Consider the following 10,463-nt stretch of genomic DNA (forward strand, 5'->3'; position numbering starts at 1 on the left):
CAATGAATGTGGATAGGCAAGTTCTCAGGGATAAACAGAGTGGGTCATCCATCCACCTTGCATGAGTTGTAGGGAACTGAAGGCTGTTGTGATATTTTAAAATGATAGGCAGCTCCTCCTGCAACCAAATACAGAATAGGAGCTGTTGGCCATGAATGCCTTCCTATCATCCATCATATTGGCTCTAAAGCCAATACTGCATACTGCAAGTCGTGTACTACTACAGTATACATTCTATGTTGGAACTTAAGGTTGTTTTTTTTTAGGATTTTAGAGTAGATATTTATTTAGTTTAAAGTCAAGTCCAAGTAAAGCAAGATGACTGTTCTGGTTTGCTGGGTTGGGCTTGCCTGACAAATACCATATGGGTATGAGTGTGAGGACCCAAAATATTGTAGGTGAAGGAGTTAGTTGAGTCGCTTCTAACTTAGAGGGCATCAGTGAAGTAAACGGTTATCTGCAGTGATCTCTATGATGTTAATTTAAACGGTTATTATAAACAAATCCAGTCATTTATGAGTGCACTTTATATGCGCTGAATGCCAAGCTACATTCAGATACTCCAGTGCTGTTTTATAAATTCTGTTGACCATTACATATCACTGATCAGAATAAAAAAAAACAAAAAAAAATCCCCAGGGTTTTTTTTTTTTGTATTTTGTTTACTGCACTCTTCAGAATTTCTAGTCTTGTATAATTGAAATGTCCAAATGCCAGTATAAATTACAGCATGAAAAAGGCTGGGAAGTGGAGAAAAGTCGGATTCTGCGGAATGCATTTGCAAATGGGACACCACATAGTTGGGCGATTTCTCAACTATCATAGGAATATGGGAACCCTACCAGGTTTTGACTTGGAGTATCTGTGTTAAATGCTGCATCTTCTAGGCTCTGGGTTAAATATGTCAATATCGGAGAAGGACAGCTGCATCTGGTCGTGTCCACTCAAAATAAAGAAAATGTATTAATAAATTACCGGCGCTAGCCTGATCTCCATGCATGGCTAGCCTGCCATAATTGGCAGCCAACCCTGGGATCAGGGCCAGACTGGCGATCACAAGATGGCCCTGCCGTTTTTAAGTGCATCAGCCACCTGATGTGCGGCCGACAGCTGGATATACGAGCCGCACGCTACTTTCTTAATTTTTATTTTTTTAATGCTCAGTGTGCAGCTTGGAGTATTAAGCCACACGCTGCAGCACCTGATCTGCCACTGGAACAGCAGATAAGGTGAGTGTGAGGCACCATTGGCCAGCAGCCCATACACAGACACGTGGTAGTCCTCACTGAAGGGGTTGGTATTGATCACATCATGTTACGCAACAGCCACCAGATAAATAACCAAAAAAGCAAATAGCCTACTGAAGCTTGCATCACTAATAAAAGAATGGAAAAATGGGGAATGGCTGAGTTTGGGAGAGATGTATACAGATAAGATTAGTTTGCTAGAAAGAAGAGGACTATCTTCTCTTTGCTAAAATGTACACTGGAAAAATGACATTAAGGAGCAGCAATCATTATGAAATTGTCCATGGGGCACGTACCTTTTGGCATCTGTGAGAGGGTATAACTCGAGATTTCAGCTGCTTAGGAATTTTATAAAGAGAGAGGTATACGGGAAATGCTGATCTGACAGCTTGCTGGGTGAGATAGTGGACATACTGCCTAACACATTTCACACCTCTTAGTACTTAGTACTCATGGATGGCAGAACAGGAGATGCAGCAAAATACATCAACGTGAAACTTATAAGTTGTTTGACCTTTTCTTCCTTTTCACTGTGATTTGTGTCAACTGGTACTGCCTTAAGCCAGAAGTGTATTGGTGGAAGAGGGAGAAGTTAAAGCTGGAGCATTTTAAATGGACTTTCTTCCTTTGGAGTGGGTCCTCTGGATGTCCTTCACAATTAGAAATCTGCACAAAACTCTAGAGAGTGAAATTTGAAAGATGTCTTCCGTTATACTTTTCATGTTAGGTAAAAACCATAGAAGGTAGTACGAGTCTTGGCTTATGACACTCCTGTATGGTCTGCTATGTTTGAGGCAATACAATTTTTGGCTAGCCTGTGTGGTCAAATCCAACAGTTGAGCTAAAATTGCCAAAAAAGTTAGACCAGTCAGGGTGCCCATGCAGACCCCTGTCCAATGGCAAAGCTCCTACAATGGGCATGTGAGCATAAGAACGGAACCACGGAGCAATGGAAGAATGTGGCCTGGTATGATGTATCATGTTTTTTCTTTTATATCTCATGGATGGCTGGGTGCTTGTGTGTCGCACCAGGATGTAGCCATGGAGGCCCCACCTCGCAACTTACAGGATCTGTTGGTGTCAGATACCACAGCACACCTTCAGAGGTCTGGTGGAGTCCATGCCTCGGCGGGTCAGGGCTGTTTTGGCAGCAAAAGGGGGTCATAATGTTATGGCCCATCGGTGTATATTGATTAAAACGAAGATAAACAAAGACAAAAATAATCAAGCTGGGCTTTTTGTCACATAGCAAGGAGCATGTAGGCAGGCTCCAGACTTTAAAGCAATCATATCTCCACCCAAAATGGGTGGTGAATCTCAAGGGACATAGACAACCAAAATAAAGGTCTTGTATATCCCTCATGAGGGATAAGTACCATACTCAAAACATACAGAATTCTAGCTCACACCTACTGAAACAGCTGTATGATTGCATTGGCATAAAGGAATTCTGTTAAATGTATGGCAGTGTCGCATACTGGAAAGTAAGAATACTTTACCCATCCCGTTGTGAACAGACATTACTGTGTGAATTAAGTAATTCCTGCAGATCTGGGCATTACATAGCTTAAGCCTACCAACCTTCAGACTCTTCTGTGTCCATACATCACTAGTATCAGACTAAGCTGTTTCTGGCAGACATTAGAAAAAAATAACTGAAGGTACAGTACGTTGAAACCACACACCCATTATCAACAGATCATCAAAGACAGGATACTACCCCAGATGGAGCAATACGAATAGCAAACTGTATTGACTTAGTCACCCAACGTCTGAGCGCCATTTCTAGAAAAATGTTAAACGTTCTGGTATGCTGACCTACAGGTTAGCCATGGGTGGTAGCGGTGGAACAGGATTAAATTGGCAGATTTAGGCGTGGTAGTGTTAAATTATATACGCGGTACGTTCAGTTGTTTAGTCTTTACCTGTAGTGGCCTCTGGTGGACAATTTGCTAGTGTAAAGTGAAAAGGGGAATTACTGTGTCACTTATACTGTAAGTGTGTTTTTTTTTTGCCTTATTATGTCTTTGATTTTTGCTTTTTGTACCTTTTATATAGTAGATGGGTGTTTAGCCCATTTCCAGCACTGACTTTCACGCTGCGTATTGACATTCTTCTAATTTCTTAGAATACATATTATGTCCTAATGTGAACTGACATTTTGTAGAATATAAAATGAAACAGTACATGATTTGAAGTGGACAGAACATATGCTCTTTATTTATTGCATACATCATTTTCCTTCGTTTCCTTTATCACATTCACGTTTAAATTTTAAAAGCTTGCATTTCAATTTTTCAACAGAGGACGTGCTAAGTAAAGATGCTGGAGAATGTGCAATATGTCTGGAAGAGCTACAACAAGGGGACACAATAGCGAGGTTACCGTGTCTATGCATATACCACAAAGGGCAAGTATTTTTTGTGAAAAGACCCTGGTCATAGCTTTATTAACGAAATTCCAAAAGTTTAATACTTTTTTCTTTAGTTCTCTAACAATTCTATTGTACTAAGAGTGATGTTTGCTAGTCTTATAGTTTGCTTAGACAGTGCTCTGTTAACAAAGGGGATAGGCATTGGTGCTATTTGTGATGGTCATTTAACTATATGCATTATGCATAGGCATTAGTGACTTCCACAAGCCCTGTCAAGGGCATTGGTGACTTTGTACAGACACTTTCCTATCATTGAGTAAAATGTTAAGCATACTTGTCTTGACAATCATGAGATTAAGAGGTCTATGTAGAAACTGATGTTGAGGGTCTGAATAATGTAGCATAGCAGTTTCAGGAGAAACTGTCAATTGTTATCTAATTATTGAATCGTTGCCATCAATGCATGCTATGTGGGAGATGGGGACAAGGTAAAGGAGGTGGTCCACCCATGGGGGGGTGGACAAGAAGACCCACTTCCTGGCTAAATACCAACAGTGCGCTCAAACGGTCCAGCAATCTGCTTTCATTCCTGGAGCCTTAGGGGCAAGACCAAAAGTTCCCAGGCTTGTGTATGCAATAGTTCGGGGGGGGGGGGTGGTAAGTTATTAGAATGCTGGAGCTGTAGCTTGAGTACAATGTGTAAGTTTAAAAAGTTCTCTAATTCTACTTCTCTTCTGGATACCAGGTGCATAGATGAATGGTTTGAAGTAAATAGATCTTGTCCTGAACATCCTTCAGACTAAAGGACTATGCTCTCTTCCAAAGGTAAAAAAAAAAATGCATCTTTATTTCTGCCTTAGGCTTTTGTTTTTAAAGTGTATGCCTTAGTATGTGTGTGCTTTAGTGAAAAACTGCCCTTAGAACTACACTCGTTTGGGCAATTACAGCCTTACAATCTAGTAGGTGGTTGAAGGGGCAGTGAAAGAGTAGGAGAGGACTGCTTAAATATAGATGAATTGATTCAGTCAGGAGAAAGTCTGACAGAATGGGGTGAACATGTGAAATCCATGCAAAAATGGGTGCGAAAGGTATTTAGTAAACATACCTGGGCAGTTCCCAGGAGGCACTGCTCCCAACCATACAATCTAGAGCATGCAAAGTGATCCCAGGTATGCTGCAAAACAAATGGACATCTTGATGACATTCACTGCCACAAAGCAAAACTGGTTCATGAATGGTTTGAGGAACACAATCAGTTTAAGGTGTTGTCTTGAACTCCAAATTCCCCAGATCTCAATTCAATCGAGCATCTGTGGGATGTGCTGGACAAACAAGTCTGATCCATGGAGGCACCACCTCACAACTTAGAGGACATAAAGGATCTGCTGCTAAGTTAACCCACCTTCAGAGATCTAGAGTTAATGCCTCGACGGGTCAGGGCTATTTTGGCGGCCAAAAGGGGGGCCTACACGATATTAGGCAGGTTGTCATAGTGTAATGGCTGATCTGTGTATGTTAAAAGAAGTGTGTGTGTTGGCATCCAAAGGTGTTTGATGTTCAAGGCCAGGGTTTTGTGTGGGCCACGCCAAACTCATCCAACCGTGTCTTTATGGCCTTTGCTTTGTGCACTGGGGCACAGTCATGCTGGAATAGAAAAGGGCCTTCCCCGCACTGGTGCCACAAAGTTGAAAGCATAGCCTTGTCCAAAATGTCTTGGTATGTCCCATTCAGTCATTGTTTGATGAATTGGTGTGGAAGAACTTGACTGGCCCGCACCGAGACCTGACCTCAACCACCTTTGGGATAAACTGGAACGGAGATTGTGGGCCAGGCCTTGCCGTCCAACATCCGGGCCTGACCTCACAAACTCTCTACTGGATGCCAAAATTCCCACAGAAACATTCCAAAAAGCTGTTATAGCCATAGATTAATGCTGCAAATGAATGCCTATTTAGAATGCAATGTCCTGAAAGTCCTTGTTGGTGTAATGGTCAGGTGTCCCAATACTTTTGTCCATATAGTTTGTGTGCCAGTGCTAATGTTAGTTTGGGAGGGGCTGATGGGGCCAACCCATACTTGTTTTATGTTTTTAGAATTAAATAATTTAGCTATGTGTGTAAGAGATTGTAACTGCCATCCTATTTGCTAGCTTGTCCTCAGGTTGTGTAGTATCCCATTTTACTTGGCATTTGTGACTTACACAGCTATTTTAGTCATTGTTGCTGTTTTGTATTGGTTTCCTTATAGGACTTTGCTCTTCTGCATTTATGAACTGAGTAACAGCTGAAAGGAAAAGCCTATGAACACGGCAGATATCCTGAGAGCTGGCATTTAAACAGCCTAAGACCTTCACGTTGAACACCGTTGAAAACATCTAATCAAGACTAAGACACCCCAGAGAAGACGTTTTATTGCCTCAGAGATCAGTGTGCCAAATATTCGTAACAAGGACACACACAGGGATTTTTCCAAATGCTGGACATACTGTTTTGAAAAAGAAAAACACGAAAAAAAAATGCCCCACCATTCCTGTTATTGTACATTTTGTATATCGGGCCAAAGTTGACCTACACGTCATCCAGCAGTTTTTTTTTTTTTTTGTAATCTGCTGAGGTCTGTTTCATTTTTTTTCTCTTCTCCTTCAAATGACATTTCTTATATATATATATATATATATATATATATATATATATATATATATATATATAAAAACCAATCCAATTACACAACCTCAAATTGAGACATTTCTAGTAATTTCTTCCCAATTTTTCTTGTTAGATGCCAAATTAATAACTTAGGCAGTTTTTTTTTTTTTTTTCCCTGTGTAAACCCAGTTTTTGGTACTTGACCGAAAAGAAATGTGAAAACGCGCACATGTGCTCGCTTCAGTAGTAGTGTAAAAATGGTATGCTGTTGCTGACCAGATTCCAACGCAAGTGAGAAATCAGTGTCTAGATATGATTTGTTGCCAGATTTCTCCACTTGGCTTCAATACTGTCGATACAAATATGTCTCTGTGAGTACGTAGAATTTAACCCTTTCATCTCGAAGAGCTTCTCTTTGTCAGCATTAGATACTGGTGATGAAACCTTTTGGTTTAAAAAAATGTTTTAAAGCAGTCAGGGAACCTAAGCCATCAAAGTGCCATTACGGTTATCATAGGCTAGCAGCATCTGTTTACATCAAGAAACATCCAACTATTGAAAAAAATGCTAATATCTGTTTTTATATGTAAAGGGCTTTTAAGCCCAAACAATCTTATTTTTTGTTAGTTACATTAGGTCTAAGGCAAATTAGTTGACGTAGAATTAGTGGTCATGATATCCAAACATTCAGAAGTCCTCACCTTTAAGTGGGCCAGACATAATGGTGAGAGAGTGAAATGTGACGTTTCCAACATGGGCAGCCATAATCCGGCACCAAAATCCGATTTTCTTTAACTTTGTTAAAGTTGCACCTAAAAGCCATTTTTTTTTTATTATAGAAAAAGTGTAATATAATAATAAAAATAAATTATTATAACGCAAATGCATGTATTTTTCCCCAGGGCCCTAGTCCCCTCGTGCTTTCTGTTATGTGATTTATGTGTCAGTGACAGACTGTGTCTACAATAGCGGTGACAAAAGTATCCCAAAATAGAACCACAATATATATGAACATCTGTTCCAACAGTTTTTTTTTAATTTTTAATTTGTTTCAGAGGCACGTTACTTAACAATTCATGTTTTTAGTAATTACAGAAACCTTACGTTCATATTTTTCGAACTAGGTGAGATTAAAGCTAATCTACATCTGAAAAGATTTACCAGGTTATTTCCTGTATTCAACCTTCCAGTAGATTTTGTGGTCAACATAGAGTAATTTGAAGCCACAATACCACTAAAGGAAAACAAAAGAAATGTACTATTTAAAATAGAATAAATATTCAGTGTACCTCCCCCGGTTAACACACTGCACACAGTCTGGAAAAATATGCTGGGCTAGTTATATAATACCGCTCTTTTTCTTTCTTTTTTTCTTGAAATAAATCTACAAAATAGTATTGACTCTGCTGCCTCCTACTGGATATTTTGATAAGTGTCTGACCAAATGTGTCCCATCTACCATGTCCTGGTGCCTGTAGCAAAAAGAATGATTTTTCAGCAAAACACTGCCATAATAGTTAAAAAGACTGTTTACTAAGAAAAAAAATGCACCCATTGTTTCTTGGACATACAGCATGCCTATATCTTGCTTCCCAATAGTATAAGCTTTTTGGTTATTGTATACACTATTATATTAGGGTTGTTGATTTCCTCTAGTGGTCTTAAAGGGGCTCTCAGGTGCCCCTTCTGCAGCCTCGCCACCAAAAAATGTTAAAGTACTTTGTATGCATGTCAATATGCATTCTTTAGCGGAAAAAAAATAAGCACTTACCTTTAGGAAAAGATGCACTGTCCCATCCGTTGTAAATTTCAGACCAGTGTTGGCTGCTTAAAGCAGCTAATCACCGGCAGGAAAGCACTGCCTTTAAGATTGGTGGGATTGCTTTCTGTGCATGCACATGAGGGGGTTCTCATACGACCCTAAGCAACTCCTAGCTGGCACTCTGTTAGTAGAGGTGTGGCTGGGGGGGGACAGATGCATTAGTGGATTCTGATGAATCTTGCCATGTGTCAAAATGTTTAATTTAAAAGGAAGCAAGGCTGTCATATGAACTCAAGTGCATATTATGGCAAGGCAGTAGTGTCCCTATACACCATAAACTGTTTAGACCACGCATATCCTACAGGTATAGACCTTATGTGGATCTGCTGCTCCCATAATACTTAGCCAGCATCCTCCTGGGAAGTATTTCTGTTGAGCAATGAGTTGCTGTTCATTGGTCCAGAAAAGAATGGTTGAACACCTTTAAAGCCATAGTCCTACCTTGATGAAAGGGTTCTAAAGTTATACCCTTAATGTTTAGCATCGCCTTGAGTCGGGATAACACAATCAGTTTTCATCACTGACGAGCTATGAAACTCACAGATGAAAGGGTTAGTACTGTTATGCGTCTTCTGTTTAACCAGTTCTGAAGAGTGAATACAATTTTTTTCACCTATGCAATTTTTTTAGGAGAAATAATCCTTCAGTTTTTTAAGTGTTGTATTAATTTTATTTTTTACGGGTATCTAAATCTGTTTCAGCCATCATGGTACATTACACTGAAACAAAGGTTATAAAAATGGTCATGGTCCAGGTGAATGTTCTGCCTGTTTTTCTTTGACCACGGTATGACTTGAATAGGGTCCGTTTATCCACGACTTAACATTTATGGAAAAATTAGATGTCTGGGTTTCTTCAGTTGGCATTATATTTCTAAGCCTTAATATCTAGTAGATCTCCATCTGGGTTTCTGAATGTTAGAGAGGAACATGTTGGCCAGGAAGGGGGTTATTATGCCCATGTGTGCGATGGCAATAATATCATATCAAGCAGACCTACAAAACCATCATAGAATCTTCAAACCTGAATAGGGGCTTTTATCTGGTGCAATTATACTTAATTGCCCCCCCCCCTTATATGGAACAATTAAAATGCATAAAGTCCTGCATTTAGAGACTACTTTAAAAAAAAAAAAAAAGATTTATTGACCTAGAAGTCAAAAAACATTGATTAAAATCCAAGAGGCCCAAGTGTTATATGCATATACAACAATCATCATGGCTATTTATGAAATGAACATAAGTTCTGTTCAGGTAGTAGAGCTGCAAGGTATGAATGGGTGTTACTGTTGGGGAGCCTAGACAATCCTGAAAATACTATGACAATTGGGAAATGTTGCATCCGGCTGGATGTGAAAGGAACTTGGAATAATTTTCACCAAGTCCTATTGCAGAGACAGTCCCTCTCAGAAGTCACTTGGGGCCCAGTCTGTGACAGCAGAGATGTCCCTTTTTGTTTTTATGGGATACTTATCTGCATGAGAACAAGCATACATTGCTTTTTAGAGCCCCATGAACTTTCTGGCTCAAGTTTCTTCTCAGAGGTTTCTAACTTTGGTTCTCAAGATCCTTCAGTATCTCCTGGTGGCAACACAAGTACTTTATCACTCAAGTGCAAGTAGGACATTTGTGGTGTATCATGAAAATCTAATGCTGGAAGACCTTGACTACTAAAGTTGGGAATCAATGTATGAGATCAACAATACTTGATTAGCCAAATGTTACTCACTAATGTGCCAGAACTATCATGAACGATATCTCTGCCATCAGTTCCGTGACAAACAGACTCACACATTCATATCTGGTATGTCATTCTCCACCAGGAAACTGATTTGTTTGCATGTATTCCTGAATGTTGTCAATGGATATTTCTGAATGTAATGCTCTCAAGCATCATAAGGGTAATTTCCTAAAATCTCACAGTTGTACTTTTTTTGTTTGTTTGTTTTTTTATTTTTAAGATAAGGTGTATCAATCAAATCTGTTCCATTTGACCTGTCCACTAGTTATAGCACCTCCATTCTTCATTATTTAAGTGAGCGCTTAACTTTTTAAGGCTAAATGTAACTAGAATTCCCAAAAGGTAACAGATTCCCCTTTGATTACTGAGCATTATAATGCTTTTTTCCCCCCTACACTGGGAGACCTCAGTAAATGCCCCTTAATTTCTTAGAGCAGTGCTTTTGGTTTTATTACATGCATATTGGTAAATGACCATACATGTGACCCAGTCTTCTCTGTGTATAAATGCATTGTTATATGATATCGATGAAATATGAACTGTTGTTTTTTTGTTTAAAAAATGATTCATCTATTAAGGATCACATTACTGGGGCAACTGAATAACTGTTTCTCCTGCTTGAGTTTTAACAACAT

The 10,463-nt window shown here is 39.4% G+C and overlaps 1 protein-coding gene across 1 annotated transcript in view; it reads left to right on the forward strand.

The window, feature by feature from the left end:
• LOC149300727 (E3 ubiquitin-protein ligase znrf2-like) overlaps positions 1 to 4,424 on the forward strand; it is a 52,789-nt gene extending 48,365 nt beyond the window's left edge. The window contains exons 3-4 of the mRNA XM_089484927.1: positions 3,552 to 3,657; positions 4,367 to 4,424. Of these exons, the coding sequence (XP_089341053.1) occupies positions 3,552 to 3,657; positions 4,367 to 4,424 (164 nt within the window). The remainder of the gene's footprint in view (positions 1 to 3,551; positions 3,658 to 4,366) is intronic.
• Positions 4,425 to 10,463: the final 6,039 nt, after the last annotated feature.

The sequence above is a fragment of the Sceloporus occidentalis genome, unplaced genomic scaffold, assembly GCF_023333645.1.
Source record: "Sceloporus occidentalis isolate IW3139 unplaced genomic scaffold, rSceOcc1.0.p SCAF_23, whole genome shotgun sequence".
NCBI lineage: Eukaryota > Metazoa > Chordata > Lepidosauria > Squamata > Phrynosomatidae > Sceloporus > Sceloporus occidentalis.